At 39.3% G+C, this 24183-nt stretch overlaps 1 protein-coding gene across 1 annotated transcript in view; it reads left to right on the plus strand.

Annotated features, from left to right (window-relative positions):
• The window catches only part of tspan15 (tetraspanin 15), a 297343-nt gene that overhangs the window by 156046 nt on the left and 117114 nt on the right, over nt 1-24183 (plus strand). Inside the window, exon 5 of the mRNA XM_039737676.1 lies at nt 12331-12447. Coding sequence (XP_039593610.1) covers nt 12331-12447 — 117 coding nt within the window. The remainder of the gene's footprint in view (nt 1-12330; nt 12448-24183) is intronic.

A 24183-nucleotide genomic window follows, 5' to 3' on the forward strand; every position in this document is an offset into this window, starting at 1 on the left:
GTGGGCAAGAGAGTAGCATTTTCCCCTACAGCAGGTGCCCTAATATTTACATCAGTCACTCAAAATATAAGGACAACATATTGAAATATAAAAGCAACGTAGTATAAAAAATACCAAATAGAAGAAGACAGAAATAAAGAGGCAAAGTTTGGATGCATATAGTCTTAGAAAAGCCTGCTGAAAATTAGCATTATGAAGGGTGGATATTGTCCTTAGTGGCTTTTTCATTTAGCCATCGGCTTTATTCGCAGGCTATGTTCTCCGACGTCCAGATCAGACAGTATCTTGTCTTGATCTTTGATGTCACTTCTTATGATGGTTTGCTTTTGTTGCCTCCTATGGTCCCCAGGACGAGCCATATTTGTGTTACATATTCACATGGGAGTTTGACACGTGACATTACAGACATCTGATTGGCTGGCTGTCATTATGTGGGATGACTCAAAAGTCTTTGATACTTTTATGTGTCAGCATATTGCTTTTCTTTCTCAGGCTGCAACTAATTGAAACAGCTTCATTAAAAGTTATAAATTACTTGTACAGGATGCTTGCAATGGTAATTGCCCCTGTAGTTTAAGGCCTGTAAATTCACTTTATCCTGATTCATTTCAGCAAAAAATTAAACTCAACAGGCAGTCTGCAGTTTAAAATATTGAAGATTTTAAACTCCACAATTGGTCTTACATGGAGACGACAGTGAAACAAAGAAATCGTAACGATTATTAGAGGAACAGAGATAATGAGATAGCAGAACTGAATCGATTCAGACCTCAGCTGAACATATAAGAACAGAAGTGAATTGAGTGGAGACTGGAACATTCCATGCCCTCAAAAAGATCTCCAAGTGAGTTGGTGCCTTTATGGAAAGGAGTTGGAAGACCCCCTAGCTATGAAAGCTCAAGTGTATTAGAATGAACAGAAAATGTCACTGTTGACTAACAGCAATGCTATGTATGTTTAGGATATGTTACTCTGCTTCTTTAGGTCTCTTTAGAGTTAAATGTTGCCAAAGGTCTAGGCTGCCAGATCTGTGCTGTGAAGGCCTCATTTAACTCTGCTGCCTAAGAATGTGCTTCTCACGTCTTTAGAGGGCCTTTTTTAATGTAATGAGCCCCTTACAGACTACAACTTTGTAAATGTCAGAGTTATTTACAGATTGACCTTTCACATTTTCCTAAGGGATCCATATGTTCATTAGGACTAAATAAGCAGTCAGGAGCTCCAGCCCCTGCTCTGCAGTGTTGCATTGGTTGTGCTTGTGGAATATCCTGTACAAAGAGCATTTCTGTTGCTACACTCTTATTGTAATGCCATGGTCATATGCACTACAGTTCTTACTCCATTTTCTAGTTCCATTGTAGGATTTGAGCTAGTGATGAGACAATGATGCTGAGTGCTATTTGAGTTTTCTGAGCTTCAGCTTGTGATGTTGCACCTTCCCACTTTGGTGTGTCATTGTGAATTTCTGTCTGAGTTTTTGGGGAAGCACAAGGTCACTGCTGATTGTTACTTGATATAAAAAAACAATTAAAGATAAGCTGGATTTTTTTGTGAAAGTGGAGCGCAAATTAAACATATTAAATGTAAATCTCTTTGCTTCTAATGCAGTTTGATGACAAAAATGGCATTTCTGGCTGACCAGTGTAATGGATGGCATACGTACATTGAACAAGGATCCTTACCCAGTTGGGAGGCCAGTGCAATAGAAGGTGCAGTGGAGATGAGGACTAGTGAATATTTTCTCCCCAAATATACTAGATGGCCACATGCCTGGGTTAGGATTCCCATACAGACACCTATAAGGCATGCTGGGACTTGTAGTCCAGTGGGGCAGCCCTGTTGGGTTATGTAGAGGCCACCTCTGAGAGCTACTGGGATTCACAATCCCTACTTTCAGGGACGAATATATATAATAGAGAGAGAGAATACATGTAGCTTTGTTTTTCCTGAATTATCCGATTCAGAGCGCTAACCTTGTACAGCATTCATATGGAATTTCTAACTCAGGTACCCGTACTACCCGTCTGTCCAATATTGCATGAACACAGAACTACTGTTGTTGTGTGCCACAGCTTTGAAACCTTGGATATCCTAACCAACACATTAAGGGTAATTCTAGTGCTTTTTGACCATTGTGACCACTTTTCTAAAGGTGAATTGTGGTGATGCCAAATATGAAAATGGATATTGTATCAATGAAGGTGAATTAAAAAGCCGGAGACAGACATGTTTCTCACTGTGCGGCGGTGGTGTAGTTGAGGTATTGTGCCTATACTCCAGTAATTGGACCCGTCTTTCCTCTTTAGTCCTTCAGTTGTCACATAATCATTTAACCCCTATTTTGCCATGACAGCTGTGAATGATATTTCTTCAACTGTGAAATAAAGATAGATAGTACTTAATTTGTCCCCAGAGGGACATTTTGCCAGATGTATGATTTGAATTTAGTGTAAAGCTCTGGAGAAGTGGTCATGACAGTTTTGAAATGCTCAGTCAAGCATACGGAGGTGAGTCTATATGCAGGGCATTGATATTCTTGTGGTGGATGAATTTCAAGAGCAGAATGAATGGAAATTTTCATCTCATGAACAGATGTGGATAAAACAAAATCTATGGCCCCTGCTTTAAAGGCAATTAAAAAAAAAATCAGTTCTGAATGTCATTGAGTTTTTTGAGCATCATGTGAAGTGTGTAAGAAAAAAGTCCCCCAACCATAAATCATTTTCAGATGCACAGTGGCAGGTATTGTGTAAAGACTTTTCAATCAGGCCAAGTGTAGAACTGTAAATTTGGCAGAAGCCTTTACTTATTCAGTCCTTGGGGGGGGGCTCCGTGTGGATACAAGTTTTTTGTTTCAAATAATTTCAAAATCAATGAGTCTTTTTTTTTTTTTTTAAACCTTTAATTGATCTGATTGTTTAATGAGTAATTTCCCTCTCATTTACAATTAATCACATTAGTAATTCATTTACATTTATGTGAGATTAAGAAACATTGGTATTTTTGCCCTATCTTTATATGCCTGATTCTGTTATTTTTATTTTACTTCACTTTTTCTGTGGAGTTTGCTCTCTTAATTGTATCTGAATATAATAAGCATAGCAGAGAAAACAACACAGATGGTTAAAGGGCAACTAATTAAATGTTATCCTCTTATGTGCTTATTAATAAATAGTGGCAAAAAAACAGAAAAAGTGACAAGAAACAAACACTAAATAAAAATAATTCTTATGCATCTGTACTCCTGCTTCATTCAGTAAAAATTTAACATAACCAATTTTTAATTCCTGGATTGATCAATAAAACTCCGCAAAACTGGGAAGTAACAGCTTTCATAATTAAAAAAAACAAAAAAAAAAACCTGTATAGGATGACTTCCAGCCTTTTGGTTGTAGGTTCAATATCTTAGCCTCCTCTATCTGTCTATCAATCTAATCTAATCTAATCCTATCCTATCTAACCTACCTTACCTACTGACATAATCAGTTTTAGTGTAATAGGCAGGGGTACCAGTCACTTACAGGGTACTACATTTTTCTATCCATTTCTTAATTTGCTTAGTTAAATTCAGGGTCATGATGGTAAATTGTATCAGCAATGTTAAGCCAGTGGAAAGAAGCACCCCTGGTTGAGATATGTTACTCTTATTACAGGGCTGTCTCATTTAATCTACAGTTAACCTAATGTGCATATCATTAGTGTGTGGCTGAAAAATATGGATACTCTGAGATAAAAGTAACACAGACTCCATCAAATCCACACAGATATAAACTTATCAGTCTATCATTTATGAAACATTTTTCAATCAGGTTTAGTCTCATGGAGTGACAGAGCTTATCCTTATGCCATGGAACACAAAACTGGAGTCAACTCTAAGCTTGGTTCCTGTGCAGTACAGAGCACACTTCTACACATCAATCACACACCAGCAAATCAAAGCATCTTTTTGGATGTGGGAGGAGTCTCAAATGTGCACAATTAAAACATTTAGACATTGCCCAGAAGGCACCCAGGTTCAAGTGCCTAAGAGGTGACAGTTCTACCTGGAATGCTACTGCACTATTTTATAAACTAGAAAGATCATGTGTGTGTGCCTACATTTTGTTTTGTTTTTTTTTCTCCTCACCCTCGAGCACTAAGTCTATTTAGTTGTTAAATTATCTTCTAAGCTATAAAATGTGTTACATATGCCTCTTTACTGTCTTTTCAGTGTAAGTTTCAGCTTGATAACACAAAACACAGCAGAATGCAGTCTTTCCTGCTGTGATGAGGACAGGCCCCTTACTGAGTGAAATGGCAAGAAGCGATTAAAGAGAGAGTCTGCTGGAGTTAACATTGGGAAGTCTAGCGGATTGCAGGCGTCAGACTCATTCTGCTCAACAGTTTTTGGTTTTTTTTTTTATATTCAAGTGCTCCTATCTGCTGAAGATGTGCAAGCAAGCAGATACGTTGACAGAATTCTCCTGTCAGTTTGAATTTATTTGATGTAACTTTAAACCTGAAAGATTCTCTAAAGCAAGCATCATATGTATTATCTTGTTCATCTTCATCATTCTTCATTTAGCAGATGCCTTTACCCAGGGTGACTTATAAAAGCAAACCATATTACATTCAATGAGTAATTGCAAAGCTAACTGAGAACAGAATTGAAGTACAAGAATTTTAGCATCACAATTTGTCCATTAACTGTGTTAGATAAAAAAAACTAATGTTCAAGCAGTAATAATTTGCTTGATAATGAAGGCCTTTACCACACTTGCATGACTTTGAGTTGAAGAGCATGTTGCACTTAATGCTGCACCTTCTTGCCATAGCTAAAATGGCAGAGCATGACGTATTACTACTTCCCAACACTGCAATTAAATTGCAAGGTTGACACAATTTGTCAGACAATCAATGCAGAGTACTGTGGTTTGGGTGGGAGATGGTGTCATCTTAGACACTATTAGTACTTTTGGGTCACCTAAAGAGAGGGAAGCCAACCCAAACATGTAGATTATAGAGTATAGTGCCAAATCTTCTGTAGCATCTTTCATCATAGAATAGCTTGGAATACTGCAATGACTATTAAATGCAAAGTGACAGAGAGAAATGAGGTACAAAAATCATACAAAACACTAAATAATAGTTTTAAGAAGCAGCTAAGAGTACAGTGCAAAGGGAGGGCAAAACTAGATGTGGAAATTGATATTTATGCATGGAAAGAGGCACAACCAAAGGGTCCCAGAAATATCGTGTTGAGGGAGTTTTGTCACAGAGAAGTGTCAGAGACCAGACTGTGGACAAGTGGAAACAATTGGATGTATGATCTGAGAGTGTAGCTGGAGTGTGGGCTGATGTGGAGGGATTACTGGGAATGGTGTAGGGCTCAATTTGTTTGTCATATGAGTTAAGTATGAGAGAAGAAGCACTTAGCAGATGTGTTAGAGCTCAGGAGGAGCTTTTTTGATCTGCATACTGATTAATATGGCAAAGAAGAGAGTATGGGCTGCCAGTAGTATTCTTATAAACAGAAGTGTGACCAGAGATGTTAGATGGGTATGAAAGTGTTTAGGGAAAAGTAGGAGAAGGAGAAAGTAAAGGGAGAAGTGGAAATATGAAGTTAATAAGGAGAAATGATGGAGCTTGTAAATATTGGAAAGTGTGAAATATGAGTCTTCTAAATAGAGATGAAATTACAGTAATTCCTTCTCAATTCTGTGGGGGTTAGGGGTGCAGGTCCTCTGCAAATGCAGAAATGCACAATTAAATTTTGAGCTCATAATTACTGTACATTCTAAGTTTATTGCCCTAAATGAGATGCAAAAAGTTTTGAGAAACGTTCACCGCAGAAGCAAATCACGTTTGTGAGACTGGCTGTCAAGTCAAAGATGTGTGATGCCCCCTCAGACAAAATGTTTAGTTCTGCAGTTTTTTATTGAACAGTAACTTTTTATAAAATTTTAATTTATAAAGTATTTTTGTGCATTTGTATGGTAGTAAATGGCAAAAAATTATTAATATAATTATTATGCATAGTATTACAGATACAAAAAAAATGCAACAAAGCATAAAACAATAAACACTCACATCATAGGCCAGTTTCGCAGATGATGGTGGTGTAGTTATGAATGAAATCCCTGGTGAACAATTTCTTGAAAGTTATGTAGTTGTATTCTACTGTGATGCTGATGTAAGTGAAGATTAATCGAAGTTGAGAGCGCTCACAACTTTCAGTCTAGATGAATTCAAATAAACAAGCAAACACAGAACAAGAATACAAATCCAGAGAAAACTGTAATCCGATGGGCATAGCTGTAATCCAGTTGTGCAGCAAAATGTTATAACAAAACATTCGAATGGCTTGCTATGGCTAATTTTTAAAGTTAGTGCCTTCATCTTACCCAGTAGCCCATACGGGAAATGCCAAAGCTGCCCAATGTAGTACTCCAGGGGTGGCTGGCGTTGCAGTCCATTTAAGTACCAGGACTATGGCATCTGCATTTTTAGGCCACAAAAAAAGAAAATTTCCCCTCAGGATTAATAAAGTGTACCAAATACCAAGAACTCTCAAAATAATATCCATTTAATTGTTGATGACAAACCCAAGGACAGACATAAAAGCAAATCATAAACTTGCAAATTGCAAGGGCTGACTGTGTTTAAAGAAGGGTTTTAAAGAAAATATGTGGGTTTGAAGAGAATAGTGCTATATTTCAGCCAGCCTTTTTCCTCTGGCCAGTGTTCAAAATCATGGTGCCTGCAGTCCAGACCTTTCACTAAATGAAAACATTTTTCTCCCATCATGAAACAAAAAATACGACAAAGACGACCCAGGACTATTGAGCAGCTCGAATCCTATATCAGACAAGATTCCTCTCTCAAAAGTCCAACAAATGGTCTCCTCAGTTCCCAGATATTAAAGGACTGTTGTTAAAAGAAGTGGAGATGCTACACAGTGGTAAACATGGCTCTGTCCCAAATTATTTGAGGTGTGTTGCTACCATCAAATTCAAAATTATTTTAATCTTTTACATTTGATATATTTTCTATGTTCTATTGTGAATAAAATATGGGTTGATGAGATTTGGAAATCATTTTTATTTACATTTTACTCCGTGTCCCCACTTTTTTGTAATTGGGGATGTATAACACTATCTAAACCATTACATCTCATTTGGGTTTACAGGGTCTAAAGCACACAGCACTGGGCACAAGCAGGCACCCACAGCAGTCCAAATTAGAATCGTGAATTACCCTAAACTTCATAACTTTGGGATTGTCTGATGAAAACACACACTGACATGAGGAGAATGTACAGGATTGGAAACCAAGATGAATGCATGAAGCAGCAACAGTAGCTGGTATTCCACCGGGCCACTCACAGTTAATTTAATTAAAACAAGAAGCAGAAAAGCTCACCTTCTCCCTCTTTTATGATGAGCTCACTGTTGGAGGACGGGGATTTGTGTTGCCTTTTGGGTATTTAAAAAAGAAGAGTCTGTTCAGCTGAAAGTGACTGATGAATGAAAGCCAATTGGCATACTAGTTAGGATGAAATGAAAATTATTTAATTAGAGAGGGGATTGTACTCAAGTAAACCAACTAGAGGTTCAAATTTGAATCAACAAAGTGAGTGTGGCTGTGCAGCAAAAGTTTCAAAGAGGATGTTGTCCTCCCCATTGACTTGCTGTGACCAGGAGTGAATCGCTTTAAGTTTGGATTTCTTATCACATATACGGAGTATATACATAGTGAAATTTCTGTTTGATGTCTGACCTTCATCTGCCTGTTCTGCACTGCACTGCTAGAATTGTAAATAATTGCACAGTAAAGCACTTGAGTTTGCTGTTAATTATAAATAGGTGCTGTATTAAAGCTTCTTTGATTATTTGCAGATTCATTCATTTGCCTTTCTGAGTAATTTTAGTCCTTGTAATTTGGCTCAACCTCAATAACATGAATGCTAAGAAATATCAGTCAAACTCTGTTTTACATAACCTCATTCATATTCCACATAGTAGGCAATGCAGTTCAGTATTTTCTAAAAGCATTAGACTGTGAAGCACAAGGTTGCTCTTTCAAGACTTGGGTTGACTCACCATGAAACTGAGTGAGTCACTTAATCTGTGTGTACTCTGATTATCGAAATATATGAAGAACTGCAATGTGAGACACGTTAAAATGGCATGTGCACACTCTGCTGAAATGCTTTACCATGCATTTATAGTGTGTAAGTGTGTTCTGCAATGGAGTGACACCTCATTCGGGTCTGGTTCCTGCCTCATGCCTGATGCTGCAGGCTTGAGCTCTGCCAAACCACACCAAAATTGGGATCCAAATTTGAAAATACTGTGATTGCATGTGTCCTTCACTAAAGTAGCGCAGCATCCAGAGTTCTTTCCTATCTTGCTTCCTCCAATGCTGTAAATGAACAGTCAAGGATTAGGTGAAGAGTATCAAATAGCAAAAGGGAATTAAAATATAGTGACGTGCAAAAGTATTCAGTCCCCTTGAAAGTCATCATAATTTTCTGCATGACAAAAGATTTGTACACATACCTTATTTATCCATTCAGTATTTTTAATGTGAACTCTTAGACTGTAACAATTCATTTCCAAAGTCAAAATAAATAATTTTCTGTAGATATTTAACTGAAGTAGAAAAAACTCCAAAGTTAGTGTTTGCATTCAGTCAGTATTCAAGCTCTGCACATTCATATTTTATTGAGAACCCTTTTGTTGCAATAACAGCCTTCGTTCTTTTGGAGTATGTAAGCATGCCCCAGTTTTCCACATTCTTCATGACCGATTCTTCCCCATTCTTCTTGGCAGAATTAATAGAGCCCCTGTGGGTTGGTGGGATAGCACCTCTGGACAGCAGTTTTCAAGCACAGCCACAGATTCTCAATAGGGTTAAGATCAGGGCTTTGACTTGGCCATTCCAAAACGTTTATCTTCGTTTCTGAGCCATTCCAGTGTTGCTTTGGCCTTATTCTGAGGTTCACTGTCATGTTGAAATAGCTTCATAGCAGACTGGAACAGGTTCTCCTGCCATGTTGGGTATTATTTGTATCTATCCATTGTCCCTTCAACTCTGACAAGATTCCCAGTCCCAGCACATGAAAATCATCCCCATGTCGTGATCCTTCCACCTTCATATTTTCACCATAGGTGCGGTGTTTCTCGAGGCATGGGCAGTGTTAGTTTTATGCCACACATACTGTACCTCTTTGAAGTCTGACCAGAAAGTTCTATTTTGGTCTCATCTGACCATAAAATCTTCTCCCACATCTTAACTGGGTCTTTGTCATGCTTTGTAGCAAATGCCAAATGTGCTTTTATATGGACCTTTTTAAGGAATGGCTTCTTTCTTCCTCCCCTCCCTTTTAGGTCTATTTTATGGAGAGCTCTTGAAGTTGTGGACCCCTGCACCTTCACTCAAGTTTCAGCCAAAGTGCATTGCAGATTTCTGAGAGTTACGGTTGGTTTAGTTTTGAGGGACGGCCTCTTCTAGCAAAAGTCTAGGTGCTATGATGAACCTTACCTTTACTTGCAGATGATTACTGTTACTTTCTGATGATTGACCCAACAGTGCTTAATGGGACATTCAAACTCTTTTTCTGTAGCCATTTTCTGTGTTGTGCATTCTTTTTTTGCGGTGATTTTCCATCCAAGACTATGACCTTACAAAGTGGGCCTTTTATATCCAGAAAGATAGAAAGCACTCAAAAGTAGTACCTAAGTACGTTAATTATGACTGTCACCTTTGTGTCTTTTGTGATTCATTCATCACTTGTGTAAAATTAAGGATTCCAAAGCACAGATTTTTAATTATTTATGCAATGCTAACTTTGGAGTTAGCATCTTCTACAATTAAATATCTACAAAAAATGATCCATTTGGACTTTGGAAATGTATTGTTACAGCATTAAAGTTCACATTAAAAATACTGAATTGATAAATCTGTGTACAAATCTTTTGTCGTGCTGAAAAATATGGCTGTGTTTCAAGGGGACTGAATACTTTTGTACGCCACTGTATACAAGCAGTGAAATAGCAGTGCGTGAGGAAGTGGATAACCTCCTAGCAGTAACAGGGACTACTATGAAGGTACTGATTTAAAAATTGTAGAGGGAGAAGTGCTGCTCAGATTAAATAGGCTAAAATCAAACAAATCACCAGGACCAGATAATATTTACCCTAGAGTTCTTAAGGAGGTTAGCAAGTACAGATATAAACCCTTGACACACATTTTTAGTTGCTCGCTTTGCAGACTGGAAAATTGGAAACATATTATCCCACTATATAAAACGAGTGATCAGGCCGATCCAGTTAACTATAGGCCAGTAAGCTTAATGTGCATCACAAGAAAAATCATGGAAGGAATTATTAAGGAAAATATTAAACCCATGGCAAGTACAGGAGTTTTACTGAACAGTCAGCATGGGTTCAGAAGAAGGAGGCCAAGTTTTACCAACATACAGGAATTCTATTAGGTAGCAATTAGGGGGTATGTTCAAAGTGGACCATATGATATTATTTATCTGGACTTTCAGAAAGCATTTGATAAGGTGCCAGATGTAAGGTTGGGCAACAAACTAAAAGAAGTAGGAGTTCAGGGTGATGTGTGGACAGCATGCAGACTTGGGCAGATTTATGGCAGATGAAAATTAATGTCAATAAATGTAAAGTATCATACATAGAAAGTAAAAATGTTAGGTTTGAATACACAATGGAAAGTCTGAAAATCGAAAGTACACCTTATGAGAAGGATTTAGGAGTCATTGTGGAGTCTACATTATCAACTTCCAGGCAATGTTCAGAAGGCTAACAGAATGTCAGGTTATATAGTGCCTTAAAGTGTGGAGTACAAGTCCAACAAGGTTATGCTTAAGATTTATAACACACTGATGTGGGCTTGTCTAGAGTACTGTGTGCAGTTTTGTTCTCCAGGCTACAAAAAAGACATAGCAGTGCTAGACAAAATCCATAGAGTAGCTTCTAGGATGAGTCCAGGTCTACAGGGGGGACGAGTTATGGGAATTAGGGGGTGAATAAAAGATCTTAGCTTTTTCAGTTTAAGCAAAAGGAGATTAAGAGGTGACATGGCTGAAGTGTTTAAAGTTATAAAGGGAATTAATCCATTGGGTCAAGACTGTAACTTTAAAATGAGTTCATCAAGAACACGGGGACACAACTGAAAACTTGTTAAGGGTAAATTTCACACAAACATGAGAACGTTTCTCTTTACACAGAGAACGATAGACGCTTGAAATAAATGACCGAGTGGTGGACAGTGTGACTTTAGAGACTTTCAAAACTCAGCTTGATATTTTTTGGAGGAATTAAGTGGATTGGACTGTCAAGCTTTGTTAGACTGAAGAATCTGTTCTACTCTAAATTTTTCCATTGTTCAAATGTAATGAAACTAATTCTACTTCTTGATTTTGTTTGACGATTTGAATCCAATCCAATGATTACTATAGTTGTTCATTTATTTTGTAAATGTTTGTATTGTGTCCAATTAGAAAATTTAATCATCACCAATTTAATGGCCATATTCTGGATTGACCCAGGTTAGCCAGTTGCCCCCCAAATCTTTTCCTCCAGTCTCAATGGTTCTGGACATCTTTTAGGGTGAGATCTCCTCTTTCCATATCATTTAACATGTTGTATTTGGCCTCTCTCTGGGATTCATTTTCTTTGCCTCCATCTTTGTGCACCTCCTGACCCAATAATCCTCTGTCTTTCACTCCACATGGCCTAACCAACTTAGTCTGTGTCTCCTTTTCACAAGGCCTGTAACCTCCACAGCAGAGGTTTCTCTTAACGTTTCAGTCATCTTACCTCACTCTTTGACACTTCACACATCCATCTGATCATTCTCGTCTCCATTGCTTGTACAATGAGAAAGCAACTTGTACAAAATTTTTCATGTTCTTTTGAGTTTATTATTAATATGTTTACAGTTTAAAAGAATTGGTAGTATACAATTGTCATCCAAAAGAAATGTTTACATTTAGAAAAGCCTGTAATATATATGTGTATTGAAAGAAAAATCTAAATTAAGAATTTGAAAAATAGCCTCTGATTTTGAGAGAAACAAATCTGCAGCCTCTGAGGCGCTTGATGAGACAAGTTTGTCAAGCATGTCACCCGTAATTTTTCTCATATGAGAAAGGATGATCTTATTACTGGCCTTTCCCTACTTAGTATTTTTTTTTCTTTTCTCTAACTGCCAGTGGTTTGCCAGCTTTGCAGTCTGTTAGCGCATATAGTGAAGACATTCAAAGGAGTGCGAGGACAGGTTTAGTCCCACTCTGATTCAACATTCTTTGTTTCTGTTCAGTTCAAGTGCTGCGGTGGTGAAGATTTTACAGACTGGAAGGCCAACATGTATCACACCTGTACAGCGCCTGGACCTCTGGCGTGTGGAGTGCCTTATACGTGCTGCATTCAAGATAAGGTAGGGTTTGTGGGCTTTTTTTCTCCTTCGTGTGTCTTGTGGAACATCTTAAATCTATTTCACACATACATAGTCTTTATACTGACAGCCAAGCAGCTCAATTAGGAGCTGTGGACAATATTAAAGGGTGAGTTTGCAAAAGAGAATGTGGCAAAAATATATAATGAGGAGACCAGCTAGAGCTTACAAAAAGTAACTTGATTGGAATACAATAAGCAGTAAAGGAGATGAGGAGGACATATTAAAAAAAAAAAAAAAGTAAGACGTCATAACTACATTGTAAAAACATAACACAAGAATTCCAAAAATGCAAAGAACTAGAGATGAAAACTGACTAAGCACTAAAGTAATTATAGTAACCTTTTAAATAATGAAGCCAACATTAGAATATTTACATAAGAGGTTTGTTCCAATGAAGGTAAGAAAGCAAAAAAAAAAAAGAGTGTAACCAAGGGGAAAAGTGTGGCACAAAAACACTCAGAGCTCACTGGTGGGCAAAGAAGTCTGTGCCTCTCTGGAACAGACTTTCTGCACAAGCTCTTGAATTGTAAAGGGGAGTGCTAGCTTTTCATATATATGTATGTGTGTACATATATGAAGACAAATCAGGTTTGAATTGCTTTCGTATGTGCTCCTAGATCAGATACATATCTGATGATAGGCCATGCAGGAATGTGTGTTTTTAACTATACGCATTGTAGTCCTCATCCGCCACCAGCAGAATGGCAATGCAACAATGGAGGAGAGCTACAGCTGTGACAATAGTTCCTTTCACGTACCCACAAATCTCTTGGTGCAGCAGTGCCAGCAACAGCTGCGAAAAATGGCAAAAGTTAGCTATCTGGCTTTTTTTAACCTTTTTGATGTAATCATGTGCAAGTAAAGAACCATTTGCTGTCCTTCAGAGAAAACTGTGATACGTTCACTAGTTACTAGGGCATCCATTTTGTCGTTTTTAATACCATGAGTTGACTTACAAATATGACTTTTTTTGTGGCTGGTGATGCAGATGACTCGTGCACAAATGGATGCTTTTCTGCATGTGTGCCATTTTGGAGGACAGATGCATTCACATTATAGTTAGATACATGGTACTTGTACTTATGAATGTGAACCATCAGCAAAAAATCAGAATTGTGCAATGAGGCTTGTGATGTGAACATTAGCTCTACACTGTAGCGCGCAGACACTGAGTTGTTTAATACAGTGTGATATTTATCACTTTTGATTTCACCAATAAGCTTGGTCTCTTTTTTATCCCTCCCTATCCCATTTGATTATTGAAACCACACTTGGTCAGTTCGACTCACACATACTCGATCATCTCATTGAGCAGTTGTAATTGAGCTACATGAATAGGCCCCTTGCCATCATCCTCACACGCAGACTGCCTTGTTGATAGATCTGCTCCCAGCAATATTGCATTTCTGTATTTTCATGGCAATTCCATAAGACGAGCAGCTCTCAGGGACTGTTGGCTGATGTAGGGTTTCAGGTGTCTCCACTCCTGTAAAGGTTGTATTGTAATATGATTCTCAAACATTTTTCTGGCATCTATAATTTCAAGAATTTCAACATTTTCCTTTTCTGTCCTAAGTGTGTACGCACTTTCAGAAAGCCAGAATTGCTGTCGGCATCATCAAGCACATGGCAAGGACCATGCCTAGATGGAATGTGAGTCCATTTTAGGGCCTTCTCACAGCCACTGGATTAATTTACTGCTGTCAAGCAACTTAACAGCATCTCTCTGGACTGGGGAAGAAAGTAATGTAAGCATGGAGAAAACATGTCCATTTTACAAAGAAGGGTATCTCAGTCATTTAAACATGGGCCTAAATATTGTGCTGCTCTGCTACTCTGTTTCTCTGAAGGATTTTAGACTTTTGATCAGTTAGCCTTGGAAAAACTAAGCAGTGTCTCTGTACAGAATAATGGCAGGGGATTCCTAGTTTTCCTGTTTGAAGAGGATGTCCTATAAGGCCCAGAATGGACTTGGATAGCCATTGATAACCTGGAACTTAACAAAATGAATGATTTGTAATTTTTTAAAATACCAGCATCACAATATGAAAGAATAATGGACATATTTATTTTTTTTAACTTTATATTGCATTGGCATGTGTATACTGTATACCAGAAGCTCATTGTGTTGTGGTATTATTCCAATGTGAAGAAGATGGGAGTCATCTCATTGTCTAGTGATCTTGCAGGTCAAGGCTTTGGGAAATTGCATAGCACTGAATAGTTGATATAGCACAGAGTTTCACACTTACATTTACTTTTATTCACTTGTAAAAAATTATTTATATGGCTCCTTACTCACTACTCAAAGTGCTTCATTGAGTGGGGAGCCACCACCAATGTGCAGCATTCACCTGAGCGATGAGATGGCAGCCATTTTTGCACCAGTACACTTGCCAGACATTACTTATTAGGTGGTGAAGTGGTGGGAGAGCCAGCCAGTAAGATACAGGGGATGGTTAGTGGGCCAGAATGACCAGGCCACGGTGGACAATTTAGCAAGGACATTGGGAAACACCCTACTTGTTTTGAAAGATACTCGGGGATCTTTATTGTCCACCAAGAGTCAAGACCTTAGTTTTACATCTCATCTAAAGGGCGGCACCATTTTACAGCTCAGTATCCTCATCACTGCACTGGGGCATTGGGATCCACACACAGACCACAGGATAAGTGCCCCCTGTTGGCCCTTTCCAGCAGTAACCCAAGCTTATTATAGATGGTCTCCCATCCAAGTACTGGCTCGGCCCAAACCTGCTTCGCTTCAGGTGGATGTCCTCTTCTGAAGTGCAAGTTCTATGGCTGCTGGCTATACATACAGTACATTATCAAACCTGCTTATTACAGTGCAGGGGTCTGAATTTAATTAGCATTTTATTTGTGCCACTCCAGTTGTTCTAGGTGTAAATTTTCCCAGATTATGGTTTGTAATCAATGATGAATTTCCCCTTAGGATTAATATCTCTGTCTAATCTAATGCCACCTGCTGCTTGTAAGATCCTTAAACTTTTATTTTGAAATGGTACCATCCCTTATTAATAAGCCACACCCTCATTTAATGTTCCCGCCTCCTTTCTCTGCCTGCAGCTACTGTGTTCTCATGCAGTTTTATGGCGTTATTTCAGTGCCACTATTCTGAGCACACGTAAAAAAATATTGAGCGCACGTAAAAAAAGATTGCAAGTGCAAGTGTTGCATTTTGAAGAGAAATTTATTTTGAGCGTACAAAAGCTGAATTTGAGTGAACAAAATTCATTGCTGCGTGCAAAAAATGTATTTCAGTGTTTGCGCTTATCCATATACACACACACAATAGCACCCCCTCTCGCTCAGTTTTTTCATTTGCGCTTGCTCGCAATGTGTTGCTTGCGCTCACAACATTCTCTGCTGCGAGCGCTCAACTCTCTGTACACCGTTATAAGTGTGCCACAAAACCAACCAATCACAGACTTGGTTTCAAAAATTCTGATTGGCTCTTACGATCTCCAATCAGCTTGCTAGCTGCTGCATTCCGGACACCGGAAACACTGTCCACTCAGCCTCGCTTCTTGCAGATAGAGGGAGTTTTGATTTACTCTGCAGCCAAAGAAGAGATGGCAGAATCAAATAATGGCTCCAATAATAATAATGATTTTATATTACTTACATGTGGCCGGGACATGTTGTTTTCGTGCTGCTGTTCAGTATTCGACGACATAAAAGAGAGCTACTCAAATATAATTTGGAGAGTCAGTTGGCATGGTTGTATAATGCAACTACATTATACTACACCAACGATAGTCTTAACAAATAATATATTTTAAAATAAAATAATTAAAGATATTATCCGCAAATTGGGGTTTAATTGAGTTCAGCTGGATTTAGCTACATTTCGGACTGTTTCCGGAATGCAGCAGCTAGCGAGCTGATTGGAGACCGTAAGAGCCAATCAGAATTTTTGAAACCAAGTCTGTGATTGGTTGGTTTTGTGGCACACGGTGTACAGAGAGTTGAGCGCTTGCAGCAGAGAATGTTGTGAGCGCAAGCAACACATTGCGAGCAAGCGCAAATGAAAAAACTGAGCGAGAGGGGGTGCTATTGTGTGTGTGTATATGGATAAGTGCAAACACTGAAATACATTTTTTGCACGCAGCAATGAATTTTGTTCACTCAAATTCAGCTTTTGTACGCTCAAAATAAATTTCTCCTCAAAATGCAACACTTGCACTTGCAATATTTTTTTACGTGCGCTTAGAATAGTGGCACTGAAATAACGCCATACAGTTTCTCTACACTTTTCAGACTTGATGGTGCTGTTCTTTACTGAGTGCTGTAGTATGTAATCTTTATTTTATGCAGTGCCCTTTACAAATTAGCACCATTACATTGTGGAATACAAAGTAACGCAAGGTAAATGACAGGGAATTATTGAGACACTAGGAATTGGTGGCATCCTACTGCCAGATTAGAATGTAAACCCTAAAAACTATTACTTGACATTGACCTGAAACCGTATAGTTGACATCAATATGTCAGGCACAATAGAATCAGTTTTAAAACAATCAATATGGGAATAGCAGGAATACTAACAGGAATGTTTAATTTTAAAATGTTATAACATTCATTATAATACTCAGGAATGTTGATCCCTGATGTGTCTATGCAAAAGGAATGGTTAATAATTTTTTAAAATACCAATCTCACAGTTTGAAAGAACAATGGACATATTCATCTTTTAGGTTTTTATTTTACTGGCAAATAATAATAATAGTAATAATTCATTACATTTATATAAACACTTTTCTCACTACTTGAAGAGCTAACACACAGGGAGGACCCGTGACACAAACCCATGATCTTCTTACTGCTAGGCAGTAGCTCTGCCCCTGTGTCACCTGTGTGACAGGAAAGCACAAAGATTCTCCATTATGGTGAAGTACAGCTATGCTGGGAGTTGATCTTCTGTAAAGGTTGATTTAAACTTCTGGCTCAAGCCTACGGTGTAGCTATGCGTGGAGGATGCGCCATCAAAAGTAGTTCATACTTCTGCGTTGTGCCACACCACAAGCACGTGTCTGAAAACTAGTTTGCGTTGTTTGCAGCAGACAAGAAAAGCAAATGATCAGTTAAGATGCAGGCAGTTTTTGCCTTCCCAGATCAATGCTGTACTAGCTAAACAGTTTACTCCGTAGGCAAATGTATTTATCTCTCACATTTTTTATCTTATCATACATTCACCAACTTCCAAACTGAAAGACGATCAGAAATGCATTTCAGGAAATAAGTAGTTACCAAACTGGCCAATTGGAGTCATAGAGGTCTGGGTATGGCTGGTGTCAATGTGATGCTTAGTCACATTTTTGAGGAGGTACACATCAGGCTACGCTGTAGGTTATACAGCAGACTGCATAGGCTGAATACAGAAGTATAAATAAGGCTTTAGGACTTGGAGGTGTACTCTGTTATGATGGGCCTGGACACCAGGGGAGTTTGTAAAAGTTAACTCAAGAAGCAGGTATAAGTAGACCTCCTCCCTCCTTGGATGTCAGGTGGCACTTAAGTATGTTACGTGTCCTTTGCTGGATAGTCAGACCCTGTGGGACAGAGAGACTTCATTTTGCTGTTCTCCTTTCACTCCCTGTACTCGTCCCTTTCATGTGTTAAATAAAAGCCATATCATTTATATACCTTTAGTTGTTTGGGTCGTTATCCCTCCAGTTCAAGATATTTATAATATAAATTTGAATCTTTTGGTATACTTGTTAATCCAGAGAGGAAATTGTCTTTTCAGATACAATACTTTATACAAAATTCTCAGGTGTGGAAGTAAGTGTATTAGCCTTTGGGGGAACAAACCACAAGACAAATAAATGGAGGTTGCTGGCAGCAGCTTGTCGAGAAGAATATTTGTTAAACAGGATGACGGCATGGCGCATGACTTTTCCATATGCTATGTATTTGAATAGTGATATTAAGCTTTATCTCTAGAGAATTGTACTTTTTGTTAGGTACAAAATGCTATTGCAACCTGATTTTTTTTTCTTTTTAATTATACCACTGTGTTTACTAGGAGCACTGATTACATCTTTATCATTTTTTTTTTTTTTTCCTGCTTTGATTCTACTGTAATGTAGTAGTCGGCAGTATCCACAGCTGCTGAAGACTCATGGGAGGGGCGTGGGGTGTGCCCAATCTGGGCATTACAACATAGGGCAGTGCCGTTCAAGAGGGGGGTGCTCTCTAATAAGAGCTAAGCCAGTGCTCTAATAGTAGTAGTAGTTCTTACTATGATGCTGGCTTGCATATTGTTGTGCCACAATGCCTAATCTGTCTTTAAATTTGAAAGTCAGGAGGTAGACCAGCATGGCTGAAAGCTGTCTTATTGAGAAGGATCACAAAAGAACAGGGAAAGAAGGAAGAAGATTTCTGTGAAACTTTAAAAAGGCGGTGAGCAATAAGCTGCAAATATCCATTAAATGGTGCAAGGTGGCCACTGCCATACAGATTTAACTAATGCTTTTATGCAAAGAGAATTATAGAGTACAAAGTGCACAGTGAAGCCAGGTGATGGGAATTGAACCCAGTAACCACTAGGGGGCCACACTTCTCAAGTTCATTGATATGGATTCCTAATAGCTCTGCCTCGAAGATAGGGACAGACTTTGTGTGTGATGGAGGAATTCTCTGTTTTGCCATTCACTTTATGCCATCACTCTTTTTGGGGGCAACACACACTAATTGGCCAGTGTTGTGGTAAGGTAAGTGACACTTGGCAAGTCCAACCAAGAATAAAAAGCTGAGATATAATACTGACATACATGTAATGTTCTATCTTACCAAAAGGAAAATTGCATCAGTTCCTCTCACTTTCTGTTACCAACTTTCACAATGCTCTGTGAAATGCTCTTGTTTCACAAGGCGGAGTGGTGGCTCTGAGGCTAGGGATCTGTACTGGCAATCGGAAGTTTGCCAGTTCGAATCCCATATATGCCAAAAGGGACTCTGCTCTGTTGGGCCCTTGAGTAAGGCCCTTAACCTGCAATTGCTGAGCGCTTTGAGTAGTGAGAAAAGCGCTATATAAATGCAAAGAATTATTATTATTATTATTACTTTGCCTTTTCTTACATTGTAAGGCATTGAGACAGAGGTGGTGTATCCAGCATGGGGCACTTTTACCCTGGGATTGAGTTCTTTACTGATGCTGAACAGACTTGACTCATACATATCTCTTTAGTAACTATGGCATAAATAATCGGACGAGAGCGATATGATACAAAAGAAGATCTATGTATTGAACTTGTTTCAGAATGTAGCTTCCACCCCCAAAATACAATGCATAATCATTTATACATAGATATACAGGCTGGAGAAAAGCCAATGGAATGTGCGGTTGTCATTTAGTTTCTTCAATGGGGAATGCTGATAACTATATGAGCCCAGTCCAGTAGGGAATTCAGCAGCTTCTGGCTTCATGATGGGTCCTTACCATTATAAACACTTACATATTTACATATTCATAGAATTTGTTATGAACCTTGCCAGGTATGGGCAACTGCCCTCTGGGCTTTCTGTGTTATTTATGGATTGTGCCCAAACAACCCCTTCTCCTTTTCTAGTCACTCATGCTTCTGCAGACAGTGACCCTTGGTCATTCTAGCCATATATTGATTTAGCAAACATCAGCATTTTAAAATACACTTCCTGGGTTGTCTTTTCACGTGTTTCTGTCCATCGTCCCAGCTGGTTTCACCCTGTCAGCTTATTAATGGCTTAGAAATAAACTTCACAGATTACAAAAGCAAACTTAAAACCTATTACCACAGAAGGTTCAGGTTTTTCCAAGTGCAGGACATGCAGGAAACAAGGCAAAAAGCAAAGTAAGGATCAAAAGCCAGTAATTCAAAAGAAATCTGGCCACCAAAGCTCACATTAATCTCTTCTCTCTATCCACTCTATTATCTTGAGAAAAAGGAATTACACTTACTAGGAATCATCTAATGTGCTTTAATCAGGAAGTGTAGCACAGCACCTCATTTTTCTTTAAAATTAATACGAAAAAACAAAAAGTAGAAAACATGCAAAAGTCCTGACTGCCTAAAAAGACATACACTACTATTTAACAGCTTTAGAACACATCTGTTTTTTCAGTTTTTAAAGAAATGCACAAAGTTTAATGTCTTGATGTTTCATGAAATCAAGACATAGAACAAGTAACCAATGGCAAATAAAAGAATAAGTCAAGGAATCATTAAGCGTACAAAATTTTATTCAATGTCTTGATTCATCACAGTTGATCTAACAGACAAACACACATGTGGCATTCTTTCTTTATGGGAAATCAAATATGGGTCAGAAAGATCTTCCCAGCACTCCCAAATGTGCTGCACTTCTAGGTCATCCCAAACTAAATCAGTGCTGTTTAAGTGTGGAGACTGTGCTGGCCATTCCATAGCTTGAAATGTACCTTCTTGTTCTTTTCTTTTAATGTAGTTCAGAAATAGCCTGAGGGGTATGTTTTGGGTCATTGTCATGCTATAGGATGAACCCCTGACCTACTAGATGCAGAACAAGAGGTATTGTGTTGTGTTGCACTGCAAACTGTTGTGGTAACCGTTGTGATTCAGGATGTCGCCAACTCTGCCTCCAGCAAAATAACCCCAGCTCATCACACTTCCTCCTCCATGTTTGACAGCTGATGTCACCCACTGAGGATCATCCATCTTTTCACCAACTCGACAGTTTACAAACAACCTGCGTGAACTGAAGATTCCAAATTTGGATTCATCGGTCCACAAGACTTTCTTCCAGTCTGCAGTAGTCCACAGCCGGTATTTCAAGGCCCTGTTTTGTCCTTTAAGGGTATGGCTTTCTTCTTGCCCCTCGCCATGTCAAACATGCAGCACAAAGTCTCCACTTCATAGTAGAAACTGACACTTGCTTTTTTCAACCACTCTTAAGCTGTGTTTGAAGCTGTTGTGGTGTGAGGCGCCCATCACACATGCTGGTGACTCTCAGACACCTGACTTCTGATTAAGAGGTGTCGTTGGCTCTGCCAAATCTCTTCCTATCAAAGTTTCTTCCAATTTCTAATTGACTTTGGATTGTGTAGGACACCACTGTACTCGCTGACACTTTTTTTGCAGTTTCTCTAAATGAAGGGCCTACACTTCTAAGGGTAATAATCCACAGTCTCATTTCATTTGTTAATTGCTGTTTTGTTGCCATTATCATTGGAATATTATCCAAGCCAACAGGGTGCTGGCGGAAATTGGGCTACTGTTGGCCGAAGAAGGGGGAAAGTAAAGGGAGTGGAACTGAGGGTAGGAACTTTGAATGTTGGCAGTATGACTGGTAAGGGGAGAGAGTTAGCAGATATGATGGAGAGAAGGAAGGTTGATATATTGTGCGTGCAAGAGACTAAATAGAAGGGGAGTAAGGCCAGGTGGATCGGAGGTGGATTCAAATTGTTTCATCATGGTGTGGATGGGAGGAGAAATGGAGTAGGAGTTATTCTGAAGGAACAGTATGTCAAGAGTGTTTTGGGGGTGAAAAGAGTGTCAGACAGAGAAATGATTATGAAGCAGGAAATTGGAGGTGTGATGATGAATGTTGTTAGTGCATATGCACCGCAAGTTGGGTGTGCAATGGGTGAGAAAGAAGATTTTTGGATTGAGTTGGATGAAGTGATGAACAGTGTAACCAACGAACAGAAAGTGGTGATTGGAGCGGATTTCAATGGGCATGTTGGTGAAGGGAACAGAGGAGACAAGGAGGTGATGGGTAGGTATGGTGTCAAGGAGAGGAATGAAGAAGGTCAGAGGATAGTGGATTTTGCCAAAAGGATGGACATGGCTGTGGTGAATACGTATTTTAAGAAGAGGGTGGAACATAGGGTTACGTACAAGAGTGGAGGAAGATGCACACAGGTAGATCACATCAACTCTTCTGCAAAGGATGTAAAGGAGATTGAAGACTGCAAAGTGGTGGCAGGAGAAAGTGTAGTTAAGCAGCATAGGATGGTGATCTGTAGGATGATGTTAGAGATCAAGAAGAGGAAGAGAGTGAGGGCAGAGCCAAGGATCAAATGGTGGAAGTTGAAAAAGGAAGACTGCAAGGTTGAGTTTAGGGAGGAGGTGAGACAGGCACTGGGTGGCAGTGAAGAATTACCAGACAGCTGGGAAACTACAGCAGATGTAGTAAGGGTGACAGCAAGAAGGGTGCTTGGCGTGACATCTGGAAAGAGGAAGGAGGAAAAGGAAACCTGGTGGTGGAATGAGGAAATACAGGAGAGTATACAGAGGAAGAGGATGGCAAAGAAGAAGTTGGATAGTCAGAGATGCAGAAAGTAGACAAGAGTACAAGGAGATAAGGCGCAAGGTGAAGAGAGAGGTGGCGAAGGCTAAAGAAAAGCTGTATGATGAGTTGTATGAGAGGCTGGACATTAAGGAGGGAGAAAAGGACCTGTACTGATTGGCTAGACAGAGGGGGCAAGCTGGGAAAGATGTGCAGCAGGTTAGTGGGATAAAGATGGAAACGTATTCACAAGCAAGGAGAGTGTGTTGAGCAGATGGAAAGAGTACTTTGAGAGGCTGATGAATGAAGAGAATGACAGAGAGAAGAGGTTGGATGATGTGGAGATAGTGAATCAGGAAGTGCAACAGATTAGCAAGGAGGAAGTAAGGACAGCTATGAAGAGGATGAAAAATGGAAAGGCTGTTGGTCCAGATGACATACCTATGGAAGCATGGAGGTGTTTAGGAGAGATGGCAGTGGAGTTTTTAACCAGATTGTTTAATGGAATCTTGGAAAGTGAGAGGATGCCTGAGGAGTGGAGAAGAAGTGTACTGGTGCCGATATTTAAGAATAAGGGGGATGTGCAGGACTGCAGTAACTACAGGGGAATAAAATTGATGAGCCACAGCATGAAGTTATGGGAAAGAGTAGTGGAAGCTAGGTTAAGAAGTGAGGTGATGATTAGTGAGCAGCAGTATGGTTTCATGCCAAGAAAGAGCACCACAGATGCAATGTTTGCTCTGAGGATGTTGATGGAGAAGTTTAGAGAAGGCCAGAAGGAGTTGCATTGTGTCTTTGTGGATCTGGGAAAAGCATATGACAGGGTGCCTCGAGGGGAGCTGTGGTATTGTATGAGGAAGTCGGGTATTGGCCGAGAAGTATGTAAGAGTTGTACAGGATATGTACGAGGGAAGTGTGACAGTAATGAGGTGTGATGGATGCATTCAAGTTGGAGGTGGGATTACATCAGGGATCGGCTCTGAGCCTTTCTTATTTACAATGGTGATGGACAGGTTGACAGACGAGATTAGACAGGAGTCCCCGTGGACTATGATGTTTGCTGATGACATTGTGATCTGTAACTAGAGTATGGAGCAGGTTGAGGAAACCCTGAAGAGGTAGAGATATGCTCTAGAGAGGAGAGGAATGAAGGTCAGTAGGAACAAGACAGAATACATGTGTGTGAATGAGAGGGAGGTCAGTGGAATGGTGAGGATGCAAGGAGTAGAGTTGGTGAAGGTGGATGAGTTTAAATACTTGGGATCAACAGTACAGAGTAATGGGGATTGTGGAAGAGAGGTGAAGAAGAGAGTGCAGGCAGGGTGGAATGGGTGGAGAAGAGTGTCAGGAGTAATTTGTGACAGACGGGTATCAGCAAGAGTGAAAGGGAAGGTCTACAGGATAGTAGTGAGACCAGCTATGTTATATGGGTTGGAGACGGTG

The sequence above is a fragment of the Polypterus senegalus genome, chromosome 1, assembly GCF_016835505.1.
Source record: "Polypterus senegalus isolate Bchr_013 chromosome 1, ASM1683550v1, whole genome shotgun sequence".
Classification (NCBI taxonomy): domain Eukaryota; kingdom Metazoa; phylum Chordata; class Cladistia; order Polypteriformes; family Polypteridae; genus Polypterus; species Polypterus senegalus.